The sequence below is a fragment of the Anolis sagrei genome, chromosome 2 (genome assembly GCF_037176765.1).
Source record: "Anolis sagrei isolate rAnoSag1 chromosome 2, rAnoSag1.mat, whole genome shotgun sequence".
NCBI classification, from domain to species: Eukaryota; Metazoa; Chordata; class Lepidosauria; order Squamata; family Dactyloidae; genus Anolis; species Anolis sagrei.
The window spans coordinates 127,712,873-127,733,142 of NC_090022.1; the positions used below are offsets into that span (position 1 = coordinate 127,712,873).

The following is a 20,270-nucleotide window of genomic DNA, read 5'->3' on the forward strand; positions in this document are numbered from 1 at the left end:
AAACACTTTGGGGTATTGGAAGGGCTCCATAGGCCATCCAGTCCAACCTCATTTTGCAGTAAAAAAAGACACCATCAAAGCCCTCCCGACTGATGGACATCCAGTTGGAAGAGAGCCCCAAAGGCCATCCACACCAGGGAAGAGGCCCTTTGATGCCGTGCAGGGAAGGACGGGCACGGGAAATGCTTTGGGTATAGGCCATCCCCCATAGGCCATCCTATCCAACCTCATTTTGCAGTAAAGGAAGACACCATCAAAGCCCTCCAAACTGATGGCCAACCAGTTGGAAGGGAGCCCCAAAGGCCATCCAGTCCAACCCCCTTTGGGCGTAAAGGGGTGTGTGTGTGTGTGTGTGTCTAATCATCCATCTATCAATACATCTATCTATTTATCTATGTTCTATCCATCTACCTTCTGTTCCATCTATCAATGTCTCTTCCATCTGTTCCATCTATTGTTTCATGTCTGGAATTCCTCTGTTTTCTGAGGGCCACAGCAACACGTGGCCGGGTACAGCTAGTATCTAATAAAATGGCTCATAGTCCACAAAGCTTCATGGTATGATAAATGCGTTAGTCTTGATGTTGACAGAGAATTCTTTATAGTTTTTTCCCATTACCTAAACATTTGCAATTAGCTTCACTCAGAAACAATCATATTGAACTGTGAAAAGAACAGCTCTGGAGCCCGGGGGTTTCAGAAATTCTAAGGAGGCAACCAGTTTTATGGGAGCTACTATTTGATTAAGGACTTACCGTCTCAATGGGACTGATCAAATAGATGGCTTCTAGGCTGGGGAGGGGTTCTCGACGCTTGTTAATGTCTTCAATAACTGAAGAAAAGAAATGAATGTCAAATGTCTAAATTTGGGGTGGGAAGAGCAAGGAAAGAACAAGGCAGAGCAATTTCCCGGACTTTGTTTGGATAGTTGGAAGGAGAAAAATAGGTGAGACTAAAGAGATGTATAAACCAAAGTAGGGCAGTGTGAAACCTGGGCATCTAGCTGGACTACTAAATCCATAGGAATAGAATGGAACAATTAGTAGCATAGGGTGGAGGGAAGGCTCTCCTACTGTGATTGAATCCCAGCTCCCAAGATTAAGCAGAACACAAGAGCATCTTGCTCAAATGACTCACTTGTGATTCCTTCAGCCAGGAGATCTGACATCTTAAAGCAGGACGACAGAATACGTGTGCTGGTATGATCCATAACAAGGACCTGTAGGGATGGAGACAGAATGATGAGCAAGAACGGAGTCAGAGGAGCGTAGTGGCTAAAGTGTTGCTTTAGCTCTCTGGAGAACCAGATTCAGATCCCCGTTGAAGCAATGAACCCCTCGGATGACCTTGGGCCAAGACTGTCCCTCACCTTTTCGAACTCACAGACTATTGTTCTGAGCATAAATTGAGGAGAAATGCAACCATGTACACTGTTTTAAACACACTGGAGAAAAGGCAGGATATAAATGTAGCATATATTCCAGCATATAAGACGACCGGACATATAAGACAACTCCCAACTTTTCCAGTTAAAATATAGAGTTTGGGATATATTCGCCATATAAGACTACCCCTCTTCCAACACACACCAAATGGTTTTTTTTAAAGCATCAGATCTGATTTCAATCTGGTAATTTTCCTATTACTGTACCTCCTTCTCTGCCTCTCAGATCTCACACATGCGCACCTGCACCACTTCACTGCAGTCTTCAGGAGCGAGATCTGAGAGGCAGAGGAGGAGGTATGGTAATAGGATACATAGGCGGGCCAGACAGGTAAAAGAGGTGTGTTTGTCTGGGCCCAGAGCCACTCTTTTTTCCATACCCCGGGCGCCCCGGATGCCTGCAGCTTGCTCCGCCCTTCACTTACACCTTCCTGATGAGGCGCCCCTTTACCTCACCACCGGGACCGCATTAAGTCCACAAATCCTGATGAATTGATTTTCTTCTACCGTACTTGTGCAGTGTCGCCCTTAATGCTTTCATACAGTCGCTGCATACAGCAGGGACACGGCCATTGCCATTTTTGAGCTCCCCCCACCATATGCGGTAACCACAGATTTTCCAATCCGATTGGAAGTTTCAGCACCCGCTCTATAAGACTACTCCTGTGCATAAGACTACTCCCGTGCATAAGACGACTCCTGGGTATAAGATGACTCCTGTCTATAAGACTACTCCCGCGCATAAGACTACTCCAGGTGTATAAGACGACCCCACGTATAAGACGACCCCTGAGTTTTGAGAAGATTTTCTTGGGTTAAAAAGTAGTCTTATACACCAGAATATACGGTAATAGTAAGCACTGTTGCTGCCATTAATAACATCAACAACAACTACAGAAATAATAACAATGGCAACTTTGCAAGAAGGGCATTTTTGTTTGTTGAGAGTTTTTTTAATGGTCACACCACTAAAAAGCAGTTTGAAAAAAAATCACCATGTTCACTTTTGTTCCAATCCACTTTTTCTGCATTCTAAAATATTAAACTAGATGTTCTTCCATCTTCACAAATTTTATGTCATTCACTTTTTCCAGAGTTATCAAACACATTGGAGGAATAATTAAAAAGACATAGAAGCCAGTATTATTATATAAGCCCTTTTCAAACCAATGGAGCAAAGCAAATGGGAACATTCGTGTTGATCTGTTTGCAGTCAGTAATTTCATGGATGAGTTGGTAGGCACCCTCTTGTGTCTCAAGTTATGGAAAGCTGTAGGAGTGCAGAAGACCCCCCACCCCACCAAAATACTCTTCCCTCTAACAAGTACACCCTTGCTATACCAGAGAAAGAGACATGTTAAGGATAAAGATCACAAGAATGAGTAATAAACAATGACATTAGAGATGCAGGTACTTTTATGGGAAGGTTGAGAAATCCAACAACTTTGCAGATTATATTAAATGTGTTCATGACATGCAACTCACCCCACCACTCAGAGCCATGCTTCTTACCTTCCATTCTCCTTCCTTCTTCATGCTGCGTATTACATCATTCAGTATCTCTGAAAGGAGAAGGAACGCTCCAAATTAGCACAGAAGTATCTTCTACTGCAGAAAAGCATGTCAATATTCTGATTCTCCCATTTCCAACCCCAGCAAGGCTATCTTTACTGTTCAGATAGGGAAGGGGTGGTGGTGGTGGGGTGAGATTCATGCACCCCCTGAGTTTCATATGCCCTGCCCTGATTAAGGATCACTGGCAGCCCAAGATGGTGTTGTCTCACTCAAAAGAAAATGAAGCAACAAATCAAGGACACAACATATATGATAACAAAATACATTGATCAACAAGGTGGGGATTTCTTTGAATTTTAGAATAAAAAAAAATCACACAGTGACTGGAGAACTATAGGACCCAAATATCTTAAAAGCACCAGCTTCTGACTCATTTGTAAGCTTAGAGGGCCAGTCCTGATTAATATAAGGATGAGTGATTGGGAACAAATTACATAGGCTATATTTCAGGGGAAGGAACTGGCTAAGTGTTCTGAGTATTCCTTGTCTAAAAAACCCTATGAATTCCATGGGGTCATCATTAATTGACAGTGATTTGTGAACACAAAAACACACACATGGAGCACTAACTTGCATAAAATTACAAAAAACGTAAGACTAAAATGTAGCTTTCTCCATTTGGAAAATAAAGTTCTCTGTCCTAATTCATTGCAATTCCATTGCTTACCCAAACTGTAAACCCCAGGGTTCCCCAGGATGAAGCCGGGGCAGTTCAAGTAGAGCATATCGTATAACTTTGTAGTGTAAAAGGGCCCCAGAGCAGAAACTAGGAATTCTCATTCCAAGCCTCATTTCACTGACACGAATGTTTTCCCAGGGATAGGACAACAGCCAAAGTCTCTTTTGCTACACTCAATTTGATCTCTAATTGAGAAGACATTTTGGGCAGATTAATGGAAAACCCTTCCTGTAGTAGTAAGTACACTCCAGCTTGAAGCAATCTCTTGGGCTGCAATGCACAGATGTCTGATGATGACTCATTTCAAATCCAAACGTTCAATTAAATTAATAGCTTTAAAAAAACGATAAAGTGTCCCCCTTTCCTGAAAAGTTGCATTTAGTTGAATTATGGTTCTGAAACTAAGATGGGAACTGATCCAGCCATTAGAAAGCAGCTAAATGTAGGACATCTCATGATGAAGTCTCATAGCCAAAATATCACTTCTTGGTCATATATGAGTGCTAAATCTTGTCATTAAACATTGTTTAATCCTAGGCTCAGGTTCAGAAATGCCCAGTCCAAACGACTCAGAAACATATGTAATAACTGGATTAGTGGAATGAAAAAGAAAAACTGGTAACACTTGTTTAAAGAGTTCCAACAAGAAACTGGAGAATGTAAAACATGCTGTTAAATGAGCAGCTACAATGAAGCGAATGCTTCTGGAACATGGCCATACTGCCCATAAAACCGACAACAACAAAGTGAATATTCTTTGGAGGAATTTTGTTGCCGACACCAGAGCTCTGACTGAGGATGGCACGGAGAACGACATGAGAGGGAAGCTAAACTAGGCAGGCCCTTGAGAGCAACCAGGCTGCCACTTGCCACATTGCCATGGAAACTGCAATGCAAAAAGGCCCGAACTAAAGACAGATGAAATGGCACAGTCCCGCACAATACTTTGCATATCTTCTACCGTAGCGCACTGGGTAAGGCATTGGTTTCGGAAGAAGGAAGTTCAAAACAATCCAGTCAATAGTAAACTACAATTTCAGCCCTATCCAGAACCACACATAGGCACAGAGTTGTAAAAGAAACTGAATCTGATAAGAGAGAGAGAGAGAGAGAGAGAGAGAGAGAAAACCCACACACATTGCCCTTTGACCAAAAGGGTCAAACCACAATTAGGCTAAGCAGTCTGAGAACTGGTCAGACAAGCTAATTGACTTCACACATGCCTTATATACATTTTAGAGCAATGAAGAAAGCAAGTCACATTATAGGACATGTCTATTGTTTGCAGGAGCCTCCAGTGGCACAGCACGATAAACCACTGAGCTGCTGAACTTGCTGACCGAAAGATCAGTGGTTTGAATCCAGAGAGTGGGGTACGCTCCCGCTGTTAGCCCCAGCTTCTGCCAACCTAGAAGTTCGAAAAAATGCAAATGTGAGTAGATCAAAAGGTACTGCTTCTGTGGGAAGGTAACGGCGCTCCATGTAGTCATGCCAGCCACATGACCTTGGAGGCATCTACGGACAACGTCGGCTCTTTGGCTTAGAAATGGAAATGAGACCATCCCCCAGAGTCAGACATGACTAGACTTAATGTCAAGCAGAAACCTTTACCTTTTTATTGTTTGCAAGCTGTATAGCTAAGCTGAGACATCCAGTGCATATAGCTACCTACAATCTTTAATTCTTCTGATTTTTCCATTTCATTCTTACCTCTTTTCTAACAGATCATTTTATAGGAAACTATTCAAGAGGAAAGTCAAAATAGATATAGAACATATAAGTGTCCTCTGTCGGAAGTACACTTCTAGTATATACAGAACCGCAGCACAAATGTTCTAGGAGAATTGCAAAACAATTCATTAATTAGTTCCATGTTTGTTAAAAAGCAAAGGTTTTCAAGTGACATGATAGCCATCAGTAGGCAGTGAAATCAGAAAACAGAGTTCTAGGAAACTGATGCCAAAGGTCAGATCTTATGCAGAAAAACATTTAACAAAACCATATCTTCCCCATACAGCAATCCAGTGATTCAGTGATGAACAACAGTTGTGAGGATGACAACAAAGAGCAATAGAGGTTATTTGAACACACAATGAAGAATCAGTGAGTCAAAAGTTAGAAGAAGGATGTTCACATGTTATATGGCACGGGCGTTTGTTTTAAAACGGAAATAAATGCTGATCTGATTTCAAGCATGAGCATAAGCTTGAAATCTATTCACTTATGACAAGTAGAAATTTAGAGGTGAAAAGATTTCAAGCTTAAACTTTTATGTCTTTGATTAGTATTCAAATACACGCCATATTAGTCCGGAATACTAGTATACACCCTAGAGACTAATGGAGAGAATAAAGTTGGTAGCATTAGCCTTCATAGACTAAGTCTATTTCCTCAGATGTACTCCATGCATGGAGGGAAGTAGATTTAGTCTATGCAAACTTATGTTACCATCTTTGTTCTCTTATTCTCTATGGAGCTGTAAGGTCCCTTTGCATTTACTGATCAGAACACTCTTGACCCTATGATAACCAAAAGTATTTATTGGAACTAAATAACTGTTCTTATTAGCAAATGTGGGATCAGAACTAAAGATAGCACAAAAATAGATAATTATAGTGATATTGCTGACATTTGTGCTTACATAAGAATGCACACTAAAGTAAGAGGTAGACTTTGTATATAAAACAGAAAGATCTTCCTCAATCAAGATCCAACCTTGTAATGTCGTGACAGAATGAGGCCCCCACAGGAAGAGGAGAAGCTTTATGTCATTTTTCTAACTTCACTATAGATTAAATGCAACCCTGAAAGCATACAGGGACAATATATCTCTAAGACTCAAACATAGCTGAGAAAGCAAAATTCATGCAATGTCACTGCAGAGCAGCCATCTCTTGGAAACAAGCAACATCCAAGCATAATGTGAAATAAAAACTAGTATTTTGAGTGGCAAACTAGGTTTATGCTCACTGAAAGAAAATTTGCAAAAATGCAAAAAAGAAAAGAGGAACATGTTGCAATCTACATGCACTTACCTGGAAGTACAACCCACTGAGTCCAATAGGACTTACTTCCAAGAAGGCATGTATAGCATTGCATTAACAAAAATGCCTGACTTCTGAGAACCATCATACATTAATGCCATCATATCAGCGTCATCACACACGCATTGTGAACTGATGTGAGAAGTTCATAATACACTAAGAACTTTGGCAGAAAACACTGCCAGAGGATCAGCACCAGCCTTCTGTAATCTCTCAAGGAACAATTTGCTGTTGAACCTGTCCATATGAATTGATGCCAAAGGCTAAAATTATTAATTGGCATAAGTAGTAGAGCTATTCGCACGGCAGCACAACACACGATTCACAAGCTTTGAAGTGCAGGACTGCTTTCTCCACCCGACTGTCCAACAGACTCCATGGATAAGGTGGCCCAGCTGTAGAGCTCCCAGATTTAGACATTCAGCATCTTAAATACAAGTTTCTGTTCTTCCTGCTGAGTTAAGAACAGGCAACTGGTATTTATCTACCTTGACTTTAAAAATAAAACTTTATGAACATGAAGAGCGAGTAACAGTGTGGTTCTAGAGAAGCAACTTTGTGGGGTTGCAACTTTCAAACGTTCATAGGACTTTCCATTTGTGGCTATCATTTTGTGAAAAAGTACGGCTGTGATGAATGGCTGCTGGAAAGTTCCTTTTCACAGTATATTCAGTTTCAACACCAACTTTGAGACCTGTTCTGTGAGCTCGGCTAGGAAATCTGATATTCAGTGACATAGCTGGCACATTAACAGAATCCTCAGTTTCTCCCTGATCTTCAGAATCAAGCACGCACACACTCAAAGTGATTCAATTTCCTAACAGGTAGTCTGGTCAGATTACAATATTTACAGACCACAGCTACTCCACCTCCTTGACATCTCCCAGCCAAGTTTTGTTTAAGTCAAGTTTTTGCATTCATAAGAAGGTCATAGATTATTTGCATTTTATTTCTAACAGATTACAAAGGAATAAGGCGAGGTTTTGAGAGTGGCTTGGGTCCTGTTTCAGATTTCCTGGGATGTCAGGGTGGCTGGAAGGTGAGGCAGGGATTGCCATGAGCCAAGACTCAGAATCTAAAGAGAGAGGAGCCAAGCTATCAAGAGGAAGTAGCTGAAGCAATGAGTCTCCTTGCCAGCCAGCATGACAGGAACTTCTGATCAGGAGCAGCTGATTGCAGCCTATATAATTGGCAGCTCTGGCTGGAGCCAGTTGCTGGAAGCAGCTTGCCTGCTTTCTGGATGGCATTCTGGTTTTGTGACTTCTGCAACTTGGACCCCTGGAATGTCTGCCAACACTGCTGGATTCTTAGACCTTGGATTGGCTGGCAACATTGCTTGTTTTACTGAACCCGTACCAGCTTTGACTACATTTTTGCCAAATGGACTGCCACAGGCAAGAATGCTCTGTGATCCCTGTTGCCATATTGTCCTTGCTCAAGCTATCTCCAACTCTGACCTAATTACTTCCTCCCTCCCTCAGTCAGGGAGTTTCTACTAGCTGAGCTAGGAAAGTTATTAAGCATATCTCTCACCATCCTCTGTAATAACACACCAGATGACAAGGGAACATTTTCACCTATACTTCTGGTCTTTCCTCTAGAGGGAATTTTGGATCCATGGGCAGGGTTTATTTTGGCCCAGGAAACCTCCAAATGCAGTGGAAATGACTCAACACCCCCTAGGAGTCATTTTCAGGACATTTCAAGCAAAAATAATAACAATACCCCTTTTGAATTTTTTAAATCTTTCAGAGGCCCTTTTGTATTATGGAATACATTGATTTTGAACCAGGGAAATGTTACATTAATGAGAAATATGGAATCTTTGAGAAAACACGGTTTTACTTACAGTCATACTGGGGCATCAGTTCAATGTGTCATGAACACAGGTCAGTTTAGCTCTAGTTGCTGTCACACAGTTCTGCATTATGCAACAGATTTGACAGATTATGCAATGCCATATGAATTTAGAAAACCAAAATGTGATTTTACCTACAACTATACCGGAGTACCAGTTCAATGTGTCATGAACACAGGCCAGTTTAGCTTTAGTTGATGTCAGACAGCTCCCCATTACACAACATTTCCTGACAAAAGTATGATAGCTGGGACCCAATGCTGGTTGCATGACACAGGTCAGAATTAGAGCAGCGAAGACGTTATATATTTGAACATGTTTGCATACAATATCCGGATAGCCTTAAGCACTATGCTTGGCTGTTTGTTGCCCCCCCCCTTTCTGGTGAACAATCTTGCCATGACTCTGTCACACCTGTGTCTCTCACTTGCTGCGCTGCCTCGCCATTGGGTCCCAGCTATCATACTTTTGTCCATTTCCTTAACAGATGGCATACAGTCTCATGTGAGTTTATAGAACCAAAGTATCCACTGCTTCCTGTTTGTTAGGAATATGCTGAACTCCACACAAAACCACATTGAGCATCCAATCATAACCTCTGAATCCCAGGTAATTGTGTATGATCACCCCAGTTTTCTGTACATGAATCTGGAAAGTAATGTTGCTACAATATGACCATTTCAGACCACTGCAGGATCCTGAAGATCAACAAAATTGTGACAGATGAGTTCTCAATGGCTTGAATTGAACATGAAACCTTTCCATTGATAGCTATGTTCCACTAAATAAGTCTACAACTTAGCTGGCAGTGGAAAAAATGAATGCAAATAACAATCCTCAAACAAGTTTTCCGTTATAAAAGAAAGAAAGCGAATTAATTTGAAGTCAACATAGGTGTCATCTCACCCTTCCTTTCGATCATCTGGATTAAAAAAAAAACAGCACTAGGAGAAAGAACACAAACAGCAGAAACTAGACACGAAATATTAACTACTGTAGTAATATTTTTCAATTACTTAAATGTCAAGGATCTGTACAAACACAATTTTGAAAAAGATTCTAGTGAACTTCAATCAATATGGTGATACTAAGGGAGCATAAGAACTTCAAGTTATCCTTACTAGGTAGTAGCTAGTAGATGCTACTTGTTCATTTTTACAACTGAACACAGCAGATGCTAAAAAGCATATAGCAGTAGCAAAGGAAAACACATTTCTTTTGTTAAAGGAAATTTCCCCCTTTTACAGCAAACTAACAATTACACACTGACCTGGTAGCTTATGTCCAGCACAAATTGCCTGCAAATGTCCAGGGAGTGCACTCAGCATGCAGCCATTAAACAGCTCTTTCAAGGCGGATGATCACAGCACTAGTGGGATTCCATATGCATTTTAAAGATCATTGCTAGACCCAGAATTGGGGAAATAATCTAGCCTTAGCAGTAATTTAAAAGATGGGCCTGGGACCAGCCTTAATGGGCATTAGATGAAGAGCAGCCTTTATCTGGAAATAGAGGAGCACACATGGAAGAGCAGAATCCAGACAACCCAATTCCAATAATTTGTTATGCTATTTTAACATGTCTTCCATGAAAAGGTACAAACTAATTAGGGAACCTTAACATATGTTCTATCAAAAGGGACAAATAAATTGGTGAAGCGGGAACAAAACAAACTACAGCATAGCTGGAAATGGACAGAAATTGGGCAATCATTAGGATACTGGATAATGCATGTAAGTCTCTTTCATAGCTAAATCAGAGATTGACATGAGAGCCTTTTAACATGAGTCATACATTTTTCCCAACTGACATCACTGAGAACTAGCATTCATCGTATTTACTCGAATATAAAGCTCAATTTTTTTGGCTAAATAACCTCTTCAAACTTAGGGTGTGCATTAAATTCGCATCATACAGTAACCTTAGTGCTCAGTCAAAGAGGAAGCTGTTTCAGGAGCTGCACCTGGTGCTCCTATGTGAGGGAAGTCATATCTCATTTAACTGCCACGACTCAATGCTGTGCAATCCAGGGATATGTAGTTTGGTGAGGCATCAGCATTCTTTGGCAGAGAAGGCTCAAGGTCTTGTTAAACTAATGCTCCCATGACTCCATAATATTAAACCAAGGCAATTAAAGTGCATTCATTCTGCACCATAGATGCATCCCAAGGTTGCTGGAAGCTTTGGTGTTTTAACATGTTTGTTTTAAAAGAAGGAATCTTAAGCAGGCAGCAACTGTAAAGCACACTTTTTTTTGGCAAAATGACAAAGAGCACACTTTTTGTCACTGTGCATGACATTCACCAGCAAATACTTGTTATGGTTTCAGGGTTTTGGAAACTGAGGCGTCCATCAGATTCGATGGTGCATTAGACTTGAGTAAATACAGGTATTTGTTTTCCTACACTTCTGTATTATCTTGCTAGTGAAGGATCTGATACTCCATCAGAGATTGGCCATCTTTGGAAAGCAAGCAGAGGCAGCCTATAACCTTATTGCCCTCTGGCATCCATTTTTCAGGAAAGACAGGAAGCATTCCTGCAACACATTGAAAAGACATAATGAAACCACAGCACACTGTGATTACTTGGCTTCCTGAAGCCATGGCATTTAACGATTTCTTGAAATGCTTCAAGACACACAGTACTGGAGGGATCTAAGACCAGTACTCAGAAACGACTCAGAGACACAACCATAGCATATTTTTATATTCCACCTTCCTGGTACCAAGGGCTAGCCTTGCCCATATACAGAGTGACATCATCTCAGATGCAAATCCCCAAGTTTGTGTGCAGAAGAAAACTGAGGGAAGAAAGAGCAGCAGCAGCAGCAGCCCCCTAACCATATTTGGATCAGAAAATTGTGCATCCCATATTTGGATCAGAAAATTGTGCATCCCAAGTAGATTAGTTTCCACCATCTAAACCAGTTTGCTGCTCTCTTAGTGTGATGGAAAATGCTGCTGTGACATCACCAGTGTCAAAGGGAGATTTAAGTACCAATGCAGTCAGTTTCGAGATATAAAAAAATGTGTGATGAGGGGAAAAAGGAGAATTTTTAAACCATTTATTTAAAAGAAAACTGCAGGTAGTCCATATACAAATGGCTTTTACTACTAAACCATTGCTCTTAACTCAAAGCCATTTCACACTTCAAGCATGAAGTATGTTTTAACTGCTAACATGAATAACATTATACATAATGGAAATACATGATTTCAATAAATCGTTTTCATCAAAAGGATGGTGATTACTCCCATTCGCTTCATTCCAGAGCGCTATGAATTTTAACGATTCTTTTCCTTCTATCACGTGCCACTGTAAAACTATTCAGAATGCCAGATAAGTGTAAATGCACCAGGTCCTGTGGTTCGATCTCCCCTTAAAAGCATTACATGCATATTTTGGTTTCTTTGACAACAGGGACAAGAGCCTTACAACATTGTCACCTAAACCACATGTATCTATTATTACGTTTGGAGGAGGCAAGAATTATGCATATTCAGGTTGGGAATTCCTTATCTACAATTCCAAAATCTGAAATATTCCAAAATGATAGACATGAGTGACTGAGACAGTGACACCTTTGCCTTCTGATGGGTCAATATAAACAAAATCTGTTTCATGTACAAATCAATTGAAATACGGTATAAAATTACCTTATATGTATAAAGTAAAGATAAAGGTTTTTTCCTGACATTAAGTCCAGTCGTGTCCAACTCTAAGGTTGGTGCTCATCTTAATTTCTAAGCCGAAGAGCCGGCATTGTCCGTAGACACCTCCAAGGTCATGTGGCCAGCATGACTGCATGGAGCGCCGTTACCTTCCCACAGAAGTGGTACCTATTGAGCTACTTATACTTACATGTTTTAGAACTGCTAGGATGGTAGAAGCTGGCCCTACAGTGGGAGCTCACCCTGCTCCCCAGATTTGAACTGCTGACCTTTTAGTCAGCAAGTTCAACAGCTCAGCAGTTTAACTCACTGCGCCACCGGAGGCTCCTATATGTATAAAGTGTATAATAAATGTTATTGAGAAAGCAGATCCTCCCACTTCTGAAGTACAGACTCAATGCGAGCTCCATATGGGTGAATATGATTTTTTAAAATAATTTTAACAACTTTGCAATACCGTTAAGTCAGTATCCTTCCATTCTGCCCTCCTTTCATTGACCCTGCTATGGAAGGCTGGCTGATGGCACACACCAGAAACATTAACCTATTCTTTTGTCAGTAAGGGGATTGCCTCAGGAAAGGGCTCCCCAGGAAATGGTTGCATACTTCCCAACCCACAGACTGGTATTTTCTCTGTATGTATATAAAAAGTAATTTAAAGGGGCTTTTCTCCTCTCCTTGTGTACTTTCCTTGGACTCATTTATAAATTCTGTACAACCTCATTCATAATTCTGCATGACCATTCATAAACCTTCTGCATTAATTGATAAAATAGAAATATGTGTGCTGAGGCTATGTATGGACACATGTGCTTATATGGTTCAGCGTGTAAGTTCTGGAAAACCTGTTAAATTATTTAGCTTGCCTCTTTATGTACCTGAGATGCTCCTGGTTCCCATCATGTAAAGTTTTTTTCAGCTTATTGATAAGATTTGGAGATCTCTGCTCCTGGGGATAAGTGCACAGATTAATGGTGTATACCCTCCATTGACCTGTTCCATCAACATAACTACCCATTGCGTTTACCAAACATCTTCCTTTCTATAAACTCGTCTGAGCAATTAATCCCATCACTGTTTTGCATATTCCCACATCACATTCCAGAGGACTGTATCTAACTCCGGAACAGACCTTCAAATGGACTCGTGCCTCAAGTCAACAAATGATAGCTCCTTGAATTTCCTGCCGCCAGGAGAACCAATCACCGGACCATTTCATGGAGCTGGTGGCCAATGACAGCCTGGATCCTAGCCGGGACAGTTTTTCACCAATCAGAGGCTGGCACAACTGTTCTGATTAGCTGTCAAAAGTATATAAATATGTTCTCTGTTTTACAATGGGTGATGTCAGATCTTTGAGTGCAGACTCTATTCTGACATCCTTTCAAGCCTAAAAGAATACACCTCTGTTCATTTGCCTTCAAACCTGATTTGTGCCTTGATTTGACCTTTGGAATAGTGAACCACGCTAGGCTCTGAACCCGCGGTTTTAGAAGAAAGGTGAAATCACTCAACATAATCATAAATGAATTTTATATTTAAAATTTGGTCCCATCTCCATGATACCTCATTGTGTGCATATATACAAATTGAGGGACTCCAAAATCGGAAATATTCAGAAATCCAAAACATTTTGGTCCCAAGCATTCAGATGAAGGATACTCAATCTGTAGTTGCTCCCACACTCAAAAGACTTGGGACACTGACTTCTACTCTTGGTGGCTTGAGTTCCCAAAGTACGTAGGTTTACAGGTTTTTAAATGGTTTTATTGGTTTTAACTATGTATATTTTATAAATGCTATGTTTAATTCTATTTTAATGTTTGGATGCTTTGGGTTTTAATTTGCATATTGTATGATTTTAGTGTTAGGTGTGTTGAGTCTCCTTAGGGAGAGAGGAAACAGGATATAAATATAATAATAATAATAATAATAATAATAATAATAATAATAATAATAAATAAATAAAGGCCTACCTTTACTTATGGGCTCATGGTGTGGCCTTCTGTAAATACCTCACACACACCCTCAAGTCCATGTAGAAAAGCAATAAAGGTATTGCATCTTACACTGCTGTTATTAAATCAATGTGTAGCAAAACATTATCAATTAAAACCATAGCTAGTGGTTTAAAATGGTTTTATTGGTTTTAACTAGGTATATTTTTAATCTGCACATTGTATGATTTTTAGTGTTAGGTGTATCGAGTCTCCTTTGGGAGAAAGGAAGCAGGATATAAATAAATATAATAATAACAATAAAGAGTAAAGCCCCACCTTTGTTTTATGAACTCATGGTGTGGCCTTCTGTAAATACCTCACACAACCTCAAGCCCATGTAGAAGACCAATAATAGCATTATATCTTACACTGCTATTTTTATTGATAATGTTGCAAAACATTATCAATAAAAACCATAGCTAGTGGTCCTAATAGTAGGTGCCTTCACCTTGAATGTCTCCTCCTCTCTCTCAAGCGAGAATTTTAAAAGCATCAGCTTGCATCAATATGACAGCAATTCCCTGGGCTTTAAAAAATGGTTTCATACAGGCCTGAAGAAGTGATCCCACAATTTGAAGGGATCCCAAAGCAGAACCAACAGCAGCAAGTAGATTATCATTTCCTTATCAGATATATTGGATTTTTGTTAAGGCAGGCCTAGTGCAAAAGACAGTGACAACAGGAAAAATGCAAATACTTGCAACGTTTGTAGTAGATTTGATATTGGCCAATATTATATTGCATTATGCATGTGTGAGAAAAATCAGATAAAAATAAAAGTAAGGCATGAAGGGGAGAGATGTGAAGATGAGAAAACTTGAACCCTTCCAAAGTTTAGCCTGTTTATGCCGGCCAGCATAGAAGGAAAAGTGGGGAGTGGAAGGCTACGTGTTTTGGCTTTGGCAAGTTGATTGCTTTCGCTCGACTTACTCCACCCCAGAACAGGGGACCCTGAATCAAAGGCTGAGCAAAAGGTCCTCTACGCCCTGTCCCTGCAATGCTTTTTGGGTCTGCAAGGATATTATTCGTGGTGAATGTTGAACTTTCTGTGGGATGGTGTGGCATAATCTGTGGAGATGTTTTAGCTGTCCCATCCTTATCTGCGCCAGCAAGCAGATCTGAGGGAAAGGCGTAACAACAAAAGCCTAAAGAAAGCAGCAAAACTGGGAAAACAAGGCTAAAATCTTTAGGCATCAAATCTGAGTCACATGCATTTTGTTCAGTACACATCTTATAGTGTCCTGAGATACTTTATGATTAGGGATCAAGGCCCGCTCCCACTCCCTTAACTTAGGGACTTATTTGGAAACTTTAGCACAATAGGGATACTACCAACTGAAAGTTCATGTTAGCTTTCTTTCGTCGGAAAAACTCACATTAATTTGTTTCAAAATCAGTTTATTCTGACAGGTTTATATAACATTAACATTATCAGCTAACTAGTTGTGTATCGCCAACCTTGCCTAACTTTGGGACAAAGACAAGCAAAAAATGAAGCTTTATGTGACCTCAGGTATGATTTTAGATGATACCACTGAAAGCGAGAAGGGGCTGACGAGTCTTATAACCAAGGTGAAAGAAGAAAGTACAAAAGCTGGGTTGCTGTTAAACATAAAAAACCAAGATTATGGCAACCAGGGTGACTGATAACTGGCAGAGGGAGAAAACGTGGAGGCTGTTTCTAGGCCTTCAACTCCCAGAAATCCTAACATCTGGTAAACTGGCTAGGATTTCTGGGAGTTGTAGGGCAAAACACCTGGAGACACACTGATTGAGAACCACTGTTATAAAGGTTAAAGTAAATCATACAGGTTGGCATGATAAATAAAAAGAAGATTTAAAATAGATGACGTGGCAAATTTTGAAACATTGGAATTTCAAAACATCACCATCAAAAAGGAAAACAATAGTTCTGCAGAGAACTTGAAGTCATCATGTTAAAAGGAAGAAGTCAAAAACCCAAATAAATGTGTTAGTTTTTGAAGTGACAAGACACGTTGTTCAAGGATGGAGCTTTTGGTAACAAGGATGGTGCTTATGCAATGAACCTGTATTGATTCTTCTTTCTCAAAGCATTGCTTGGAAATGGGATGCTAACAAAACAAGTTACAACATCCAAAACACACAAAACAATGATTGGTCCAACCAAACATGCACAAAATACACCAAGAAAGCACACAAGTCGTGATAGCAAAAATGGAAGGACGTCATATCAGTAATGGCCACCTAGGTAATTCAGCATAAAAACTCGGCATCTGTAAAAATGCACAATAAAGAATTTGGCCAACTTTTAAAATATTACATACACAGGGTATCCAAAAAGTGTATATGTAATACACCCTTAACAACTTACAGTTCAAGGGGATTTACAGTTTTCTCCACTAAAATATATATATACTGTCTGTACAGGATTAAAGATTAGAACAGTGGAGAAGTATTAGGAAAGTATAACAAAAATAAATAAACAAATGAAGCTTGGAACTTTGTGAATGATGAGGTGAGAAATCCATTACTGTTCAGGGATGACTATCCACATATGTAATACAAAACTAATTAAAGTGGAATTTGTGACTCCGATTAACTCATAATTACATCACACATTATTCAATATAAATATATTTCACCATCAAAGTCACTACAGGTACTATTAGCTCTTTAAGGGTGTATACTCTTTGGAGATCCCTTGTGAGAGTAGTGCGTGTGTGTGTGCATGAGTGAGTATATACTATTCTCTCTCTTTCTCTCATGTGTGTATATACAACAGTTCTGGCAAACCTTTTAGAAACTGAGTGCCCAAACTACAATTCAAAACCAGCTATAAGGTGAGCGGGCAGGCAAAAAGGAGGTACTGGGGGTGGGGACGATGACACGCGTGCCAGAAGGCAGGGAGCTGTGTGCCCCTTCTGGGATGCACGTGATGAGTTCGCCACCACTGGTATATAGCATTAGCTGTTTAATGGAGTATACATTTTGGAGACCCCTATTAGTACAGTGAGCATGTGCATTAATACTCATATACATATTAGTATTGTGCATGTGCATATGCCATTAGCTGTCTAAGTGTGTACATATTTTTAGAGATCTCCTGTGAGTGGTGTTTGTGTGTACTGTGCATGTGTGTTCACGGATATGTATCTGTATGAGTATATGTAAGTATATATCTTAGTGGTTTGTGTGTATGTATCTACGGTACATCTATCTATATATTATTAGCTGTTTAAGGGTATATACAAGTTTGGATATCCCCTATGAAGTGTGTGTGTGTGTATACTACTACACATACATACATACAGATAGATGTGTGTGTATCTATTAACATTTTAAGGATGTATACATTTTTGGAGATCCACTGTGAGTGAAGTATATGTATGTATGTGTATAATTATATATATTATTGGTGCGTGTACGTGATGTATATAGCAGTGTTTCTCAAGCTATGCTCCTCCATGTGTTTTGGACTTCAACTCCTAGAAATCCAAGCCAGCTTCATTTATACCCTGCTTTCTCCCCCTCAGGATACTCAAAGCGGTTTACAACTCCGGTACAATTCAATACCGGTAAAATCAACAATAACATAGCCCCTCCATACCAGCTGTTAGGAATGGTGGGAGCTGAAATCCAAAACATCTGGAGGAGCACAGTTTGAAAAACTATAGTATATACTATTAGCTATTCAGATGTGTTCAGGTATATATATATATATCTATATTGGTATGTATGAGTGTATGTATATATATGTGTGTGTGTGTATAATATACATACAGTCTTGCTTATCCAACCTTCGCTCATCCAACATTCTGTATAATTTAACGTAGTCTGCCTTCTGTCTAGATCCACAGCTGTTTCAATTTATTTATTTGTTTGTTTGTTTTTTAAAAACTTTTATATCCCGATCTTCTCAACCTCCGTAGAGGGACTCAGACCAGCTTACAGCAAGGATTCAATGCTAACAGTACAATCTAAAAATACCATATAATAACGAGTTAAAATACATATCGATTAAAATTACAAAATTACAAATTTAGCAATGTTTTGGTGCTAAATTAATAAATATAATAATTACTACATAATGTTACCGTGTACTGAACTGCTTTTTCTGTAGATTTGTTGTAAAACATGGTGTTTCGGTGCATAACTTGTGAAATCATAATGTAATTTGACGTTCAATAAACCTTCCTTTCTTCCAATAGCTCTCAATCTGTGGGTCCTTAGATGTTTTAGCCTTCAACTCCCAGAAATCCTAACAGCTGGTAAAGTGGCTGGGATTTCTGGGAGTTGTAGGCCAAAACACCTGGGGGCCCACAGGTTGAGAACCACTGTCTTATTATCCAACATTTTCACTTATCCAACATTCTGCCAGCCTGTTTACGTTGGATAAGCGAGACTCTACACCAGAGGTCCTCAAACTAAGGCCGGGGGGGGGGGCAGATACAGTCCTCCAAGGTCATTTACCTGGGCCTTGCTCAGGGTCAACCTAAGTCTGGAATGACTTGAAAGCACACAACAACAACAACAACAACAACAGCCCTATCTCATCAGCCAAAAGCAGGCCCACACTTCCCATTGAAATACTAATAAGTTTGTATTTGTTAAAATTGTTCTTCATTTTAATTATTGTATTGTTTTAACGTGTTTTTCGCACTAGGTATAAGATATGTGCAGTGTTCATAGGAATTCATTCATTTTTGTTTCAAATCCGGCCCTCCAACAGTTTGGGGGACTGTGTCCTGGCCCTCTGTTTAAAAAGTTTGTGGACCCCTGCTCTACACACACATGCTATGTAGGGAGGGAATACATTTGTGGTGATGCCCTAGGAGTGTGTTGTGTGTATTGTGGTGATGCCCTATGAGTGTGTTGTGTGTATGTACACCAACACACACCCACCGCCCAGCTCCTTCCTTATCTGGAAGGCTAACTTGAGGCGAAGAAGGGGCGGGGCCTCTCGTTGGCCCCGCCCCTTCGCCAACTCTGCTCCTATCAGGGAGCCCCCTGTGGCGGAGGGTCAAGAAACCTGTCGCATTGCCTCCCCCCGCCCTTCTTGAAGGACTGTACCAAGAGGGAAAGAGGGGAGTCGCGGAGAGACTGGCCTTAAATGCAGTTCTTCCCGTTGCCTGGGAGGCGGATTGCTGCCTGGGCTAAGCCTCGGAGAGTGGCTAGCGGGAGGCGCCCCCTTCCTTCCCTTACCTGGCTTCTCCCTCCCTCCCCGCCGCTGTACTCACTCTCTCCCACGACGGCCTTGAGCCCCGCCGGCGCCATGCTGCGGCCCCTCTTCTTCCCTGCGCCCGCTCTTGTCCTGCCGCCCGTCCGCCCGCCTTCACTTCCGCGTCTGGAGGCAGGCGGGGCTGGCTGGCGGAGGACTCGCCCCCTTCGCCCAAAGGAGCCGCCCCCCAGGAAGGAGGAAGGAAGGAAGGAAGGAAGGAAGGAACTCCCCTGCAGAGCCCAAGGGCGCATCTGCACTGCAGAATGAATGAATGCAGTTGGGCACCACTTTACCCAGGCTCAATGCCATATAATCAGCAACTCTGGGCAAACTTGGTCCCTCCAGGTGTTTTGGACTTCAACTCCCACCATTCCTAACAGCCGGTAGGCTGTTAGGAATGGTGAGAGTTGAAGTCCAAAACACCTGGAGGGACCAAGTTTGCCCGTACCTATTTTAAAAAGTCTTGAGCCTTCTCTCTGCTTCCTTGGGTAGTAGATCGATGACCCTGGAGTTTATTCATGACATCATTTGCAGCCATTCTTCCAATGTAAACATCAAGGGTGGCACAAGGAAGAGGGAGCAGGCTTGTTTTCTGCTGCCCTGGAGATTAGGACTCAGAGCAAAATAGGTTCAAATTACAAGAAAGGAGATTCCACCTGAACATGAGGAAGAACTTCCTGACTACAAGCTGTCCAACAGTGGAACTCTCTGCCTCGGAGTGTGGTGGAAGCTCCTTCCTTGGAAGCTGGCCATCTGCCAGGGATACTTTGTGCTTTTCCTGCATGGCAAGGGGTTG

General features: G+C 40.9%; 1 protein-coding gene across 3 annotated transcripts in view; it reads right to left on the reverse strand.

Annotated features, from left to right (window-relative positions):
• Positions 1 to 19,615, reverse strand: part of STXBP2 (syntaxin binding protein 2) — a 35,236-nt gene extending 15,621 nt beyond the window's left edge. For all 3 annotated transcript variants that reach the window (XR_010909230.1, XM_060764403.2, XM_060764402.2), the window contains exons 1-4: positions 19,494 to 19,615; positions 2,957 to 3,006; positions 1,138 to 1,219; positions 756 to 832 (exon numbers count right to left, since the gene is read on the reverse strand). Coding sequence is in view for 2 of the 3 variants with exons in the window: in XM_060764403.2 (XP_060620386.1) it covers positions 756 to 832; positions 1,138 to 1,219; positions 2,957 to 3,006; positions 19,494 to 19,530 (246 nt within the window). In the remaining variant the exon portion in view is untranslated. The remainder of the gene's footprint in view (positions 1 to 755; positions 833 to 1,137; positions 1,220 to 2,956; positions 3,007 to 19,493) is intronic.
• Positions 19,616 to 20,270: the final 655 nt, after the last annotated feature.